Genomic DNA, 15,663 nt, shown 5'->3' with positions numbered 1-15,663 from the left:
GGAGTTCTTTGTGTTGATCCTGTCTGGGGTTTGCCCAGCAGCTTAAATCCATAGGTTGATATATTTTGCCACACTTCTCCAGATTTGTTTTTTCAGACCCACCTGCTTTGTCTTCCAGAGCGCTGGTGGGTGAGTGTTAGATCTTCCGTTATTGTCCAAGGACTTTTCTCTGCTTTCTCTCTTTTGTTGAGGGTAGAATGCATTTGCTAGTTACTTTCTGTTGTTCAGAATGAATCATTTCTACTTAGCTATTTTTCTAGATCACTGATTCTTTCCTCTATCTTGTCCATTCTGCTATTTGGTTCTTTTATTTAAGTTCTTATATTTTTTTGATTGGAAAGTTTCCATTCAATTCTTTAAATCTTCAGTTTCTTTACTGAGACTTCCTCTTTTTTAATTTGCTTCAAGAATTTCTTGATTGCTTGCTGAAGCATTTTTATAATATTTACCTAAATTTTTTAAAAGATTTATTTATTTGAAAGTTAGAGTTACACAGAGAGAGAAGGAGAGGTAGAGAGAGAGAGAGAGAGAGAGGTCTTGCATCTGCTGGTTCACTCCCCAGTTGGCCACAACAGCTGGAGCTGGACTGATCTGAAGCCAGGAGTCAGGAGCCTCCTCCAGATCTTCCATGTGGGCACAGGGGCCCAAGGACTCGGGCCATCTTCCACTGCTTTCCCAGGCCACAGCAGAGAGCTGGATCAGAAGCGGAGCAACCGGGACTTGAACCGACACCCATATGGGATGCCAGCACTGCAGGCGGCGGCTTTACCCACTATGCCACAGCATCGGCCCCTTAAATTTTAAAACATTTCTGTTTCCTTATTCTTTATTTGAAAGGCAGACAGGCAGACATCTCCCATCTATAGATGCCCATAATAGCCAGGGCTGAGCCAGGTCAGGCCAGGAGCCCAGAACTCAGCGGGGGTCTCCTACACGGATGGTAGTGGTCAATTCCAGGAGCCAGCGTCTGCTGCCTTCCAGAGTACACAGTAGCAGGAAGCTGGGATGGAGGTCAGAGCTGGGACCCTGGCACTCCGCTATGGGACACAGGCTTCCCATAAGCAACAACTTAACCTCTGAACCCAATGCCTACCTCACAACAATTACTTTAAAATCTTGACAGACAGCTGCCATATCTGTGTCATCTTGATGTTGGCATCCATCACCTGGCTTTTCCCATGCTACTTGAGATATCCCTGGTTCTCAAGATGACAAATACAAAGCACGATTTTGTCTTGTATCCTAGACGTTTGGGTCACTGTGTTCTGAAGACTGGTTCCTTTTTAAATCTTGTTACCAGAGCAATCGTCAAGACTCTGCTCACATATTCCTAGTGCCAATCACCCCACATCATGACCTAATCACAACTTCTGGGTGACTTATTAACATAGCACGCGTAACCATACACACTTACACTAAGCCCATCTGTGTATAAAATGGGAGATTGTATATCCATGCATATATAATTATATTTTTTTTGCTCCCTGGGCTGCAGAGGCACAGAAACAGTACAGCAAGAATAGCTGTTTAGGGTTCTTGCTGGAGTGGGGTCCTTGGGCGGTGGGATGGGAGAGCTCGCGCACTTGATTGGTAGTCGATGCCAAACGAAGGCGGAGCCTGATCTTTGAGAGTGAGCAGCCTTCTCCACGGCGTGGCCTCCCCAGAGTGAGAGTCCCAAGGGAACCTCTGACTCAGCCTTGGCAGTCGTCCGGCAGCCCCTGTGCTTGCACTTGAGCTACACAGAGCAGCCCAGACTCAAGGGAAGGGGAGGAGGGTCAAAGCCTTTGAAGACAACGCTCCAACGATCTGCCCTCCGGCCACAAATTAGTTACATTCCCTCCACATGCAAAATGCACTCAGCTGTTTGCAGAATTTTGAAAGTTTATCCAGCCAGGCTCAGACTCAGGTCCAGGACCTCAGCATCAAAATCAGGTCCAATAGCTGGGGAAGCTACCACTAGCATCAGGATGTAGGAACTTTCTAGCACTTCTGGGGGAGGGAAGCAGGTGCAGCTATTTGAGAGCAGATGATGAGTGATTAGAACTGTGTTGCCCATAATGGGAGCCACCAGCTACATCCAGCAATTAAATTCAAATAAAATGAAAATTCACTTCCTCTGCTGCACACGGACTCAACAGCCACAGTCTACAAGAGTCCCCTGGTGTCCACAGGGGATTGGTTCCAGGACCTCTGTGGAGACCAAAATCCATGTCTTAAACGAAACGGTACAGTATTTGCATAAAACATAGGCACATTCTCCCACGTACTCTAAGTCGTCTCTAGATAACTTGCAGTGCCCAATGCAATGTAGATGCCATGCACATAGTTGCCATACTGCATTGTATAGAGAATAACAGACAAGAACAACAGCCTGTACATGTTCAGGACAGGTAGCAATCTTTCATTCGCTCCACAGTGGGTTGAACCCTGGATGCAAAAAAGCCCGCCCACGTGGAGATCCAACTCGAACAGGTGTTTCAAGAACACAGCCCTGGCCGGAGGCTGTATTGGACAGGACAGAGGCAGAACCGGTCCGTGATCATGGAAAGCTCTGCTGAGCTGCACTGGCTACCCAGTACAAGTACGAGGACACATATTCAGGGCCTGCGTTGGGGCGCAGCGGGTTCAGCCACCACTTGTGAAACCGGCATCCCATATCAGAGCACCAGTTTGAGCCCCTGATGCTTCACTTCCAATCCAGCTTCCTGCTAATCCACCTGGGAAAGCAGCAGAAATGGTCCAAGTGCCTGGGTCCCTGCCATCCACGTGGGAGGTCTGGATGGGGTTCTGGGCTCCTGGCTTTGGCCTGGCCCAGCCCCAGGCATTGTGGCCATTTGGGGAGTGAACCAGTGGGTAGGAGATTCTCTCCCTCTTTCGAGTCACTCTGCTCATCAAATAAATAAATCTTAAAAAAAAAAAAAGAAAGAAAAGGCCGGCACCGCGGCTCACTAGGCTAATCCTCCGCCTTGCGGCACCGGCACACCGGGTTCTAGTCCCGGTCGGGGCGCCGGATTCTGTCCCGGTTGCCCCTCTTCCAGGCCAGCTCTCTGCTGTGGCCAGGGAGTGCAGTGGAGGATGGCCCAGGTGCTTGGGCCCTGCACCCCATGGGAGACCAGGAAAAGCACCTGGCTCCTGGCTCCTGGCTCCTGCCATCGGATCAGCGCGGTGTGCCGGCCGCAGCGCGCCGGCCGCGGCGGCCATTGGAGGGTGAACCAACGGCAAAGGAAGACCTTTCTCTCTGTCTCTCTCTCACTGTCCACTCTGCCTGTCAAAAAAAAAAAAAAAAAAAAGAAAAGAAAAGAAAAGAAAAAGAAAGTACAGGCATTCTCTGAAAACCAGCAATCCTTCTCCTGAATATACGTCGAGCCTGGGGCTCTCCCAGCATGAAGGAAGGGTGCAGGTGTTTACCCACTTGGGAGATGTCCCTCAGAAGCACGAAGGAGTGGGGAAACTGAGTCAGGCGTCGGGGACCTGGGGCACCTGCCAGACCCACCAGTGAGCATCGCCTTCCATCTTGGCAGTCCAGCCCCTCCCTGGCCCCACCCCACCCCCATTCCTGGAAGGGTTCCGGCTGTGAGCACCTGGAGCTTATTCACACCTGGGATCCGCAGGGGAATCGGGTAGCACGCACCCCAGAAGGGGCCTGCCGAGGAAGAGGGGGGCCGGCTCCCAGCCCTCACTGGCTGAGCCTTGCTCCTTGGAATTCACCCTGGCTCTGATGCATGCAGCAGAAAGATTTCAGACTCAGAGAGAAGCAGGAAGACTCAGGCGCATGTCGGGGGAGCTGCCATGGGGCACAGGAATTGCCCACCATGCCTACAAGTAAGTGCAAGAGTGGCTCCAGAGGGGACAGCAGGGGGCCCCAGCTGGCACCACCGTGCACAGCAGAGAACCTCCCACACTGAGGACAGACAGGTGTGGGAATTGGGGGCGACTTGTGTCCGTTGCGGGGGAAATGGACAGGAAAAGTACCGTGGGCACACAGGAGTACCAGACGTCCACAGCTGTACGGTGAGATCCCAGGCATGGGAACCAAACAAAGGAAAAGGTGGAAAGAAATGTACGGCACAACCCACTCAGGAAGGGCATCTTCGCACTGGAGCGGGGATTCAGCCTAGTGGCTAAGACACTGGTTAGGACGCCACCTCCCACACTAGAGTGCACACAGCTCCAGCTCCAGCTCCTCACCCTGGCTTCCGGCTAAGCAGACCTGGGAGGCGGTGGTGATGGGTCAGATCACTGGGGCCCTGCTACCCATCTGGGAGACCTGGGTTCAGTCCTGGCTCCAGCTCTGGCTATTGTGGGCATCTGGAGAGTGAATCAGTAGGATAGGAGCTCCCTCTGTCTGTCTGTCTCGCTGCCTCTCAAATAAGTAAATTAAATAGTTTTTTAGAGTGAGTGTCAGTGAAGGGGGCGGAAGCAGGGATTCGGGATCGGGAGGTTGGCTAAACCTCAGTGGGTTTTTTAGGAGCAAATTGTGCTTGTGTGTTATGATCTGAAGATCATACCCAAGGGCTAAAGGGGGGGAGGAAGGAATGAACGACCCAAAACGCCTGCACATCAGAGCAATTTCTGGCCTACTAAGCAGGTCTTATGACCTCAGGGGCCATGATGGCAAAGCAAGTGGCTACCTGCAGCCTCCAGAGGCCTCCTCGCTCCCTCCCCGCCGGCAGCCCATTCCCCCCCCGGAAGTGCTCTGGCCACACCCCGGCCAATGAGGCGCTCCCTCCCCCTCTCATGCTGCCCCAGCTGTGGGACCTCTCACAGGTCACTTTGTTAGGTCACCTGTCGCACAGGGATGCGCAGTGTAGCAGCCAGGGCTCGCCAGGGAGACAGAACCAGTTGGCCACACGGTCAGGCACCGCAGAACGACATTGTGGTTAATAACCTAGGAGTGGTTGCCTGGTGATGTCATGGCAGTCTGCCATGAGCGACATCCGTCGGCTGTGAGAGGTTTGCACACTGACAGCACCCCCTAACCAGGCATCTCACGGAATGTGTCCCCACCCTTAGGCAACACAAGACTATGGATGGATTTATTAAGAGACTTGGCTCTGTGACCATGGAAGCTGAGTTTTACCACAGGCCATCTGGGAGCTGGAGATCCAGGGGGCCAGGGGCGTGGCTCAGTCCGAGACCAAGGAGAGCGGGGGGGAGGCTACTAATGCAACTCCCCGGGCCTGAGAAGCCCAGGAGGCAGAGGGTGCATTTCTGAGTCTGTGAGCCGGACAGCCCGGAGTTCTCACAGCAGGAGGAGAAGTGTGTCTGTCTCAGAAGAGAGTCTGCTTTTCCTCTGCCTGTGGTTCTCTCGGGGCCCCTGCCAGTGTGGGTGGCTCCCCCCTACTCAGTGCACAGATTCAAACACCAGTCTCCAGGCGGGCATGCGGTGCAGTGGTTGAAACACCAGAACCCCATATCAGCATGCCTGGGTTCAAGGCCCCCTCTACTTCCCAACCAGCTCCCTGCTAATGCACAGGGAGGCAGCAGGTGATTGGGCTCCTGCTACCCACGTGGGAGACCCACATGGAGTTCCTGGCTGCTGGCTTCAGCCTGGTCCAGCCCTGGCTGTCATAAGCATTTGGGGAGTGAACAAGTGAATGGAAGATATCTCTGTTTCTCTGTGTGTGTGTCATTCTGCCTCTCAAATAAATAAAACCTTTCTTAAAAATATCAGTCTCTTCTTCCAGAATGCCCCCTCTCAGTCCTACCCAGAAGCAAAGCTTTCTTTGCCTGTTCACTGGGGGTCCCGCCCCAGGGGAGTGGACGCTTCAGAGTTACCATCTAATCGTAAACTAACTACTCATGAGTTTCTTTGTGGAATTGCTTCAACCCATGGTGGAAGCACCCTCGCTGTCACGGAGACCCCTTCGTCCACACGCCCCCTGAGCCCCGGCCCATTGCGGGCGCCCCCTCCACTCCGCGAGTCAGCTCAGTGCAATTCCCGGCAACCCTCAGATTGAATTTCAGTTTCTCTTTCCTTTTGGTACAGCTCCAGGCTTGCCTGGCCACACCCACACCTGTCAGCTCACCTGGCTCAGGGACTGGCCACACCCACTCACGTCTTTGCTATCAACGCGTGTCATTTCCATTCATCTTTTTCACTTTACACACATCATCTGGGATTGTACAGCTCGCCTGGCTAAAAAGGCGCAGCCATGCAGCAGAGGAAGCAGTGCAGTCATGGCTGTGTCTCTGAACCTGATGGTGCCGGTGCTGCTGGTGGTGGTGCTGAACGCGGCCAGAGCGGGCCCCGTCCCCCCCACCAAGCCCGCCACAGCCGGGAGAGACTGCCGCATCGACAGCTTCAAGTCTCTCTCTCCACGGGAGCTGGAGGCCTTCAAGACAGCCAGGGATGCCTTGGTGAGTCCCTCTTCCCTTCCCTACTGGGGCCCTGCTGCTGCCTGCTACTGTGGGCTAGCCTTGTGTTCTGGGCTAGCCTCCAGCCCTCCTGCCATGAGCTAACCTGTGCTCTTGCTTTCCAGGAAGAGTCACTGTTGCTCAAGAGCCGCAGGTGCACCTCTCGCATCTTCCCCAGGGCCTGGGACCTGAAGCAACTACAGGTGTGCTGGGAGCCAAGCCCCTCCCCCTCTTACCTTCTCCCTCTCCCCTGTCCCTTTGGTAGCCCCTGCGCTGGGTTATCTCCTCCCCTGCCGGTCCCTACCTCCCCACACCTCTCCTGTGCCCCCCTCACTCCCCCTCCTTTCTGGCCCCTTCTCATCACTTTTCTTCTCTCCCCGCTGTGTCCCAAGTAGCCCTGCCCGCTCAGTCTCCCCCTTCCCCCTGCTCCCTCGCCCCTCCCCTGTCCTCTCCTCCACCCTCAGCATCTTCCTTTCACTTTCTTCTTCCCACTCACGCACGTCCCTCGTGCACCCAGCCCACCTGCCCTCTCCCCTGTCTCACCGCCTGCCCTTCAGAGCCCCGGACCCTCCCCGAGCCCCCTCCTCCCGCGCCCCCTCCTCCCGCGCCCCCTCCTCCTGTCTGCCTCTCACCAGACCACCACCTCTCCCTCCCACATGGCTCACAGCACCCGTCCTCTCTCACTTCTCAGGTGTGGGAGCGCCCCGAGGCCCTGGAGGCTGAGCTGGCCCTGTCGCTGAAGGTTCTGGAAGCCATGGAGGACTCAGCCCGGGGGCACGTCCTGGAGCAGCCCCTCCGCACACTGCGCCACATCCATACCCAGCTGCGGGCCTGTGTGAGTCCTCGGGCCCAGCCTTCCGTGTTGTGGGCTCTGCCTCCCCCGCCCTGTATATCCCTGAGCCCCCAGCCCCGCCTCACACACCCCCTCCTCTGCCCACAGCTCCCCAGCAGACCGCCTCAGCCCACCACCCCCGGCCCCAAGCCCCGGGGCCGCCTCCACCACTGGCTACACCGGCTCCAGGAGGCCCCCAAGAAGGTGAGGTGGGGGGAGGGGCTGATGTCTCCGGAGCGGCTGGGACCCAGGCCCTGGGCAGCCACTGAGCCCCGCCTTCCTCCCCCACAGGAGGCCCCCGCCTGCCTCGAGGCCTCTGTCATCTTCAACCTCTTCCGCCTGCTCACGCGGGACCTGAAGTGTGTAGCCAGTGGACCCCTGTGCGTCTGAGAACTTGGACCCCACCCCCATCTTATTTATAAAACAAGCCCCCCTTCCCCCACACCTGCCTTAACTTATTTCCTCTCCCCCATATTTATGGAGCTGCAGCCCTGAACCTGATGGCCAGGGCCGGGCTTATTTTTCTACTTTTATACAATATGTGCAAATAAAAAAAACAAGAATTGGAACTTCCTGTGCCGGTGATTCCTTGAGTGCGTGTGTGATTGCGGGCCTTCGACCAAGGATGACAGACTGGGGCTGTGAAGTTCTGGTGGGATTCATGCCTGGGGGCGGGGCCATGCACCCAGGACCGTGCCTGCCTCCAACCCAGCCTAACCAAGGATGTGGAACCGCCACAGAATTCATCCCCACACGTGTGCGTGTGCGTGTGCGTGTGTGTGTGCGTACTTATGTCCACATTTCTATGCCTTCCTGTCTGTGTGAAGGGCACATCGGTCTTGTCCATCGGTATCTGGGATACACAGACATTCACATCAGGCAAGATGCTTTGTACTCCAATAAATCATCAGAAAACCCAATGCAAATGGCCAAAGAAAAAATAACTTTATAATCACACACAACAGAAGTCAGATGGCAGGTGCCAGGGCCACAGCACAGTGGGTTAAGCTGCCACTTGCGACACCTGCATCTCACATCAGAATTTGAGCCCCAGGCGGCCAATGCTGTGGCCTAGTGGATAAAGCTGCCACCTGCAGTGCCTGGGCATACTGTATGGGTGCCGGTTCAAGTTCCAGCTGCTCCATTTCCAATCCAGCTCTCTGCTATGACCTGGGAAAGCAGTGGAAGATGGCCCAAGTCCTTGGGCCCCTGCACCCATGTGGGAGACCCGGAAGAAGCTCCTGGCTCCTGGCTTCGGATTTGTGCAGCTCCGGCCGTTGCAGCCATCGGGGGGTGAACCAGCGGATAGAGGACCTCTCTTTCTGTCTCTGCCTCTCCGTATCTCTGCCTTTCAAATAAATAAATAAATCTTTAAAGGAAAAAAAGAGGATGTGAGTCTTGGTTGCTTTGCTTCTGATTCAGCTTCTTGTTAAATGTGTCTGAGAAGACAGCAGAAGATGCTCCAAGTATTCCAGCCCCTGCTACCCATGTGGAAGATCTGGATGGAGCGCCTGGCTCCTGACTTTGGCCTGGCCCAACCCTGGCTGTTGCAGAAATCTGGGGAGTGAACCAGCAGCTGGAAGATCTCTCTCTCTCTCTCTCTCTCTCTCTCCTCTCTCTCTCTCTCTCTACCTTGCAAATAAAGTGAAAACAAATAATTAAAAGGATAATGTTTTGGAAAATCAGGTCCTTTACATTTCTGTTAACTGATTCTTCTACCGGCTACCTCGTGGTCTCAAGATGGCAGCCACAGCTCCAGCTGTCACCCACGAACAACCACCTCTGAGTCATAACAAGTCACCCCCAAATTTAATGGAGTGAAATTACAACCATCTTACTATGCTTACAGAGTCTGTGGGTCACAAATGTGGACAAGGCCCAGCGTGGGCAGCTTGCCCTGCTCCGTGGTGCTTGGGCCTTTGATCTCCTTCCACACTTCTCAGATGCAGGCAAAGTCTTTCACAGAAACTCCCTACAGAGGTGCATGCTTGTCTCATTGGCTAGAATCTGGTCACGTGACCAAGAGTAAACCAATCTCTGTCAAGAAAGATGGAATTTGGTGGGTGGGCATTTGGCACAGCAGTCAGGATGCCACATCAGCATGGGTTCCAGTCCCCACTCTGCTCCCCAATCCTGCCAAGGAGGCAGCAGGCGACAGCTCAAGTCCTTGGGCCCCTGCCCCCCACAGGGGAGATCCTGACTGAGTTCTGGGCTCTCTGCTTCTCTCTCTCTTAAATACACTGGAAATAAATAAATAAAACTGATGGAGCACTATCTTTTTTGTTGGCAGCTACCGTTTACCACAATAGAAATGAGAAAGTATTTTAAATAAAAAACTGGTGTACTAGGCTGGCGCCGCGGCTCACTAGGCTAATCCTCCGCCTTGCGGCACCGGCACACCAGGTTCTAGTCCCGGTCGGGGCGCCGGATTCTGTCCCGGTTGCCCCTCTTCCAGGCCAGCTCTCTGCTGTGGCCAGGGAGTGCAGTGGAGGATGGCCTAAGTGCTTGGGCCCTGCACCCCATGCGAGACCAGGAGAAGTACCTGGCTCCTGGCTCCTGCCATCGGATCAGCGCGGTGCGTCGGCTGCAGCGCGGCGGCCATTGGAGGGTGAACCAACAGCAAAAGGAAGACCTTTCTCTCTCTCTCTCTCTCTCTCTGTCCACTCTGCCTGTCAAAAAATAAAATAAAATAAAATAAAAACAATAAAAACTGCTGTACGAAAAATAAATAAATAAATAAAACTGTTTTGTTTTTTTTTTTAAAGAAAGATGGAATCACAGAGACAGTCTCAGACCCATCAGGATTCAACCCTGAGACCCAGGAGGAGCTCCTGGGGGGGGGGGGGGGGCTCTGCCAGCCGGGGGCGGTGCAGCAGGACCCGGGCAGCAGCTTAGAGGGGCACCTGGGAGTTCCAAGGGCTGATATGCAGGGGTTTCCGTTGCTAGCAGAGTATTGAGATACTTTCAGGCCAGCTGCTGAACAGCTGTTTCCCCAAGGTCCTGCAGAGCTACCCCTCTCCCAGAGACTCTAGGCCTCCCTACAAGTTCAGAAAAGAAGAGTTGGTGCAAGGGGGCTGGGGGAGGGGGACTGGGGGCAGGGTTTCCAGAATCTGCTCCAATGGGAGCCCAGCGTGTGTACTGATTCATCTGTGACTGGCAGGACCACAGCTTGGGGGGAGGAGGGGAGCAGCAAGGTGCCCATGAATTTCTTTCCCTTTTGCCTCAAATCTGCTTTCCCAGAGTCTCTCAAAAGAGTTCATTTATGCAAAGCATTAAAAACAGGCGCTGGCCCTGTGGCACAGCAGGTTAAGCCACCACCTGCAGTGCCAGCAATCCCAGATGAGTTCCGGTTTCCATCCCCGCTGCTCCATTTCCAACCCAGCTCCCTGCTAATGCATCTGAAAAAGCAGCAGAAGATGGCCCAAGTGCTGCGACACCTGCACCCACATCAGAGACCCAGAAGAAGCACCCAGCTCCTGGCTCCTGGCTCCTGCTCCTAGCTCCTGGCTTCAGAATGGCCCAGCACCTGCCATTCCAGCCATTTGGAGAGTGAACCAGTGGATAGAAGGTCTGTCTCTCTGTCTCTCCATTTTTCTCAGCCTTTCAAATAAATAAAATCAGCTTTTTTTTTTTAATACAACAGCTTGGCTCAAGGTAAATGCCATATATGTATTTACTGCTGTTACTCTTTTTTCCTTTGTTCTGTACTCTTTTATGCCATCACCCAGATACATTTTTATTTCCCTGATACAAAGAAAGCCCTTTAGGCCGGCGCCGCGGCTCACTAGGCTAATCCTCCACCTAGCGGCGCCGGCACACCGGGTTCTAGTCCCGGTTGGGGCGCCGGATTCTGTCCTGGTTGCCCCTCTTCCAGGCCAGCCCTCTGCTGTGGCCAGGGAGTGCAGTGGAGGATGGCCCAGGTGCTTGGGCCCTGCACCCCATGGGAGACCAGGAAAAAGCACCTGGCTCCTGGCTCCTGCCATCGGATCAGCGCGCTGGCCGCGGCGGCCATTGGAGGGTGAACCAACGGCAAAGGAAGACCTTCCTCTCTGTCTCTCTCTCTCACTGTCCACTCTGCCTGTAAAAAAAAAAAAAAAAAAAAAAAAAAAAAAAAAAAGCCCTTTGCAACCTGTTCCTTTCTTTTCTGTTTATTTCATTAACACAAGAACGTGAGGGGGCCAGCATCGTGGCATAGTGAGTAAAGCTGCCACCTGCCTGTGACACTGGCACCCCAAATGGGCACCAGGCCAAGACCTGGCTGCTGCACTTCCGATCCTGCTGATGGCCTGAGAAAAGCAGTCAAAGATGGCCAGGTATGGACCCCTGCCACCCACATGGGCGATCTGGATGAAGCTCCTGGCTCCTGGTTTTAGCTTGACCCGTGCTGTCTGTTGCAGCCATCTTGGTGGGTGGAAAGGGTGTGAACCAGTTGATGAAAGATGGAAGATCTCTCTCTCTCTCTCTCTCCAACTCTGACTTTCAAATAAATAAGTAAATTTTTTAAAGTAAGCTTTGGCAGCCATTTTATGACCACAAACCACCCAGCTTAGCATATGAAGCTATCATTCAGAGAAAGACAAGACAAAAAAACTTAGAAACTGAGTCCTGGGGCTGGTGCTGTGGCACAGCGGGCTAAAGCTCCAGCCTGCAGCACTGGCATCTCATATGGACACCAGGTTCGAGTCCCGGCTGCTCCACTTCCGATCCAGCTCTCTACTGTGGCTTGGGAAAGCAGAAGATGACCCACGCATTGAGGCCCCTGCACTCGCGTGGGAGACCCGGAATAAGCTCCTGGCTCCTGGCTTCGGATCAGCTCAGCTCCGGCCATTGTGGTCATTTTGGGCATGAACCAGTGGATGGAAGACCTCTCTCTCTGTGTGTGTCTCTACTTCTGTAACTCTTTCAAATAAATAAAATAAAAATCTTTACCAAGAAAGAAAGAGAGAGAGAGAGAGAGAGCAAGCAAGCGAGAGAGAGTCCTTACATAGAAAGGAGAGTCCTTATATATACCAATAAGCCATCACCTTGAGCCCAGGACACCCTGGCTCGAAACTTCCTGTTAGATGACATAACTGAGTCCCTTGGATGCCTAAGTCAGGAGAAGCGGGCTTTCTGTTTCTTGCAGACACAAACGCAGCCCTGAAGCCAGGGGAGGCGGTCAGTCACTGCAGCAGCGGACGTCACAGCTCCACCATGGCCCTCTGCGTGCGTGGGTGCTGGGACGGGTGAGGGAAGGCTGCACGCCGCTCCCGGCAGGTGCCCAGGCTTTAGGGGAGAGGCCTGGGACTGGACATGTTTACTTCCGCCCGCCCATTAGCCACGTCTCCCGCGAGAGCGCCCCGTTTTCTTGGAAATGCTCCCTTTTCCCAGCCCTGCCCAGTCAGGACACTCCCGCCCCAGGGCACAGCCACCGGCCCTCGCGGCCTCTGCCCGACAGCCTTGGCTGCAGCCGCCCAGAACGCTCTCCCACCACCGCCGCATATCTGCGCTGGTCACCGCTTACCCCTCCCGAAAGGCTTTTCTGCCTGCGCCAAGCCGTCCCCTAGGGTCAGCGGCATGAAACTGACCGGGCACTCCCAATTCTGACCTGCAAATATGGCACAGTCATAGGGTTCAACCGACCCCTCCCCCAAGCCACACAACCTACAAAGATGACCCCCCACACCCACCAGGCGGAAATAGCCCTCTCCCCATGCCACAGTGGGGGGGGCAGTCATGTGACCTCTGCAGGCCAATCAGATCCTTACCTGGGATTTTTTTCACTTGGGACTAGAGAGCCTGTCATTTCTCCTCTAGGCCATAGAAACATTGAGGCTGTATGATTAAATCAAGGACCACTTCCCCTGCCACACACAGCTGAGAGGGGTGACGCTGAGCTGAGACAGGCAGAGGGGAGTGGTGCATGGGGAGAGGGTGCGTGGGGCAGGAAATGGGGGTTGAGGCTGGTTCCTGCCCCTGATGCCTAATCCTTGTAGCTTTACCCTTATTTCTGTTTCTTTCCTGGATAGATGAGCCAACAAGTGTTCCCCTTGATTTTTTATTTATTTATTTATTTGTAAGTAGAGTGATCAGCAGACAGAGATCTCCCATCCATTTACTCCCCCAGTGTCTGCATCAGCCAGGGATGGGCCAGGCTGAAGCCAGGAGTCCAGAATTCCATCTGGGTCTCCCATGTGGGTGGCAGGGACCCAAGTTCCCGAGCCATCACTGCTGCCGCCCAGGATGCACAGCAGCAGAAACTGCATCAGAAGCGGGCGGGATGGGGACTGAAACCCAGATATTCCGCTATAGGGATCAGGTGCCCCAAGTGGTGTCTTAGCCATTGTGCTGGACACCTGCCCTGAAACACTCCCTTTTATGCCTATCCAGTTAAGCTGTTTCTGTCGCTTGCCACGAAAGAGCCCACAGTCTCATGTGCTTCCCATCACAGCCCTATGCCCATGGCCTCTGTCTGTCTGAGCGCCAGGAAGGCAGGGCCTGGGTCTGTCTGGGCCACTGCTGTGTCCCCGGTGCCCAGGACAAGGCCAGACCCGGGTCAAACACTTCCCTTGGGCAGCATCAGGCCCTCTCTTGTCTATTCCCAGGCTTCAGAGTTCATTATCGTGAAAGACAGCGTGACACAGGCATGGATAAGCACTTCTCTGTGGAACAAAGAGCTCGGCGCTGTACAGGAAGGAGGGTGGGGAGCGTGCCATGCAGGGGGCTGGGCCAGGGGCCACAGGGGCTCCTCACACATTCATGGGTGAAGAGCAAGTTCCGAGATGGAAATCGTGGTTTTTATTTTTTTAGAGATGTATTATTTGTTTGGAAGGCTGAGTGACATCTGCTGGTTCACTCCCCAAATGGCCACAACAGTCAGGTCTGGGCCAGGCCAAAGCCAGGATCCAGGAGCGCCATCTGGGTCTCCCACATGGGTGTCAGGAGCCCAAGCACTTGGGTTATCATCTGCTGCGTTTCCAGGTGCATTAGAAGGAAACTGGACTGAAGGGAGAGCAGCCAAGGCTCAGACCAGCACCCAATATGGTATGCAGTCAAGTGCCACTCCCACTCCTGACTTTGTCTTGAAGATGGGTACACTACACCTCAACTCAGAGGTCTCCATGGAAACCACAGAAAATCTTCCATTGGCTTCCCACAGTTCTGAAGAAAAAAGTTCACTTTTGACCACAGCCCACAAGGTTCTGCAGAATCCGCTCCCCGCTTGCTTCTCTAACCGTTTCTCCTCTCACTCTCCCATCCCTCCAGTCCAATTCTTTCAACATACCAAGGATGCATCTGCCCCAGGACCTTTGCACATGCCACTCTCTTTGTTTGAAATGCTTTTCCGACAATGCATCACTCTCCTTGATGCCCTCTGAAACAGGCCTCCCAGGCATCCCCTGCGCATGGCCCTGAAACTCATTATGTCCTTGCTCATTGATTGACATCCTCTTGCCTCTAGAACGCCAGCTCCCTGGGGCAGAACTTTCTTGTTCATTGCTGTAGCCCCTGCATTTGGACCAGGCACATAGTACCCCTCAACGAAGCCTCATCAAGGGAATCAAAGGCCGCGTAGGCTGACAGCTTGGTGTAGGCGGTCTACCGCCCAGCCACAGCTCTGCCGTTGACTGCTGTGTGGTCTTAGGCAAACTCCTCAACCTCTCTGAGCTTGTTTCCTCATGCACACAGCACCTCTCTGTGGCAGGTTGAAAAGGAGTTCTCACTCGTCATCAGAGGGACTCTTCCCCTGTGCGATGTGGCAGATGTGGGGCTGTAACTCCCTGCTCATGCACCAGGTGAGGCCTGAGAGCCCAGGGCTGGCAGAGGGGAGGGAGGCTGGGCTGCAGGGTGAGGGAGCCGCTGGCCTGTGATTCTCTGGTGCTTCTGTCCTTGCTGCCTCCCACCTCGTCTGCCCAGATCCATCCTCCACCCGCCTGCTCCGTTGCTATTTCTGTCTCTCCCTCCTCCTCCCCGGGCCTCAGGGGGCCCCTGCCTGGCTCGAAGCCTCTTCCCTCTTCCCCGGGATCAGGATGCTTTCAGTGCAGGGCCCTGGCAAGGGGATACCTGCCCTACCTGCGCCCACCAGCTTCTCCTCCGTGCCACAGCCCTCAGATGCACCTGCATGGCCCCTTCCCCACGCCCCCGCACACAGACCTCTGCTTCAGACTCCAGACAGAAGCAGACTCCAGAGCTCGCCCTTGTCCCCCAGCCCCAGCCTGGGCCCAGCCTCCAGACAGACCCCGGAGGCAGCACAGCAGCCTGGGTGGAGGTCAGGCCACCAGCTCCGCTAGTTTTCATGGGAGGTGGGAGAGACCTCAGGCAAAAGCGGCTCAGATTCCTGTAAGATGGGGCAGAGAGTCAGATCTCCTAGCGCACATTTAATAACTGCTCAGCAGTGGCGTGCTGTGGCCAAGAGCGCGGGCTCACCTGGCCCGCCTGCCTTTTTAGAGTCTGCTTTGCTACCTCTGATTCTGAGACCCGGTGGGCCTCCCCTG

At 54.6% G+C, this 15,663-nt stretch overlaps 1 protein-coding gene across 1 annotated transcript; it reads left to right on the top strand.

The window, feature by feature from the left end:
* The first annotated feature begins 6,156 nt into the window (after window positions 1-6,156).
* Window positions 6,157-7,725, top strand: LOC100341420 (interferon lambda-3-like). The gene is made up of 5 exons (XM_070063147.1): window positions 6,157-6,360; window positions 6,483-6,560; window positions 7,049-7,192; window positions 7,298-7,393; window positions 7,481-7,725. Exons 1-5 carry the CDS (start codon window positions 6,181-6,183, stop codon window positions 7,577-7,579), a joined length of 597 nt encoding a protein of 198 aa, XP_069919248.1. The 5' UTR covers window positions 6,157-6,180; the 3' UTR covers window positions 7,580-7,725.
* The last annotated feature ends 7,938 nt before the right edge of the window (window positions 7,726-15,663 follow it).

The sequence above is a fragment of the Oryctolagus cuniculus genome, chromosome 18 (genome assembly GCF_964237555.1).
Source record: "Oryctolagus cuniculus chromosome 18, mOryCun1.1, whole genome shotgun sequence".
NCBI lineage: Eukaryota > Metazoa > Chordata > Mammalia > Lagomorpha > Leporidae > Oryctolagus > Oryctolagus cuniculus.
The sequence above is the reverse complement of the archived record's forward strand: the minus strand, read 5'-3'. Positions and strand labels throughout refer to the sequence as shown.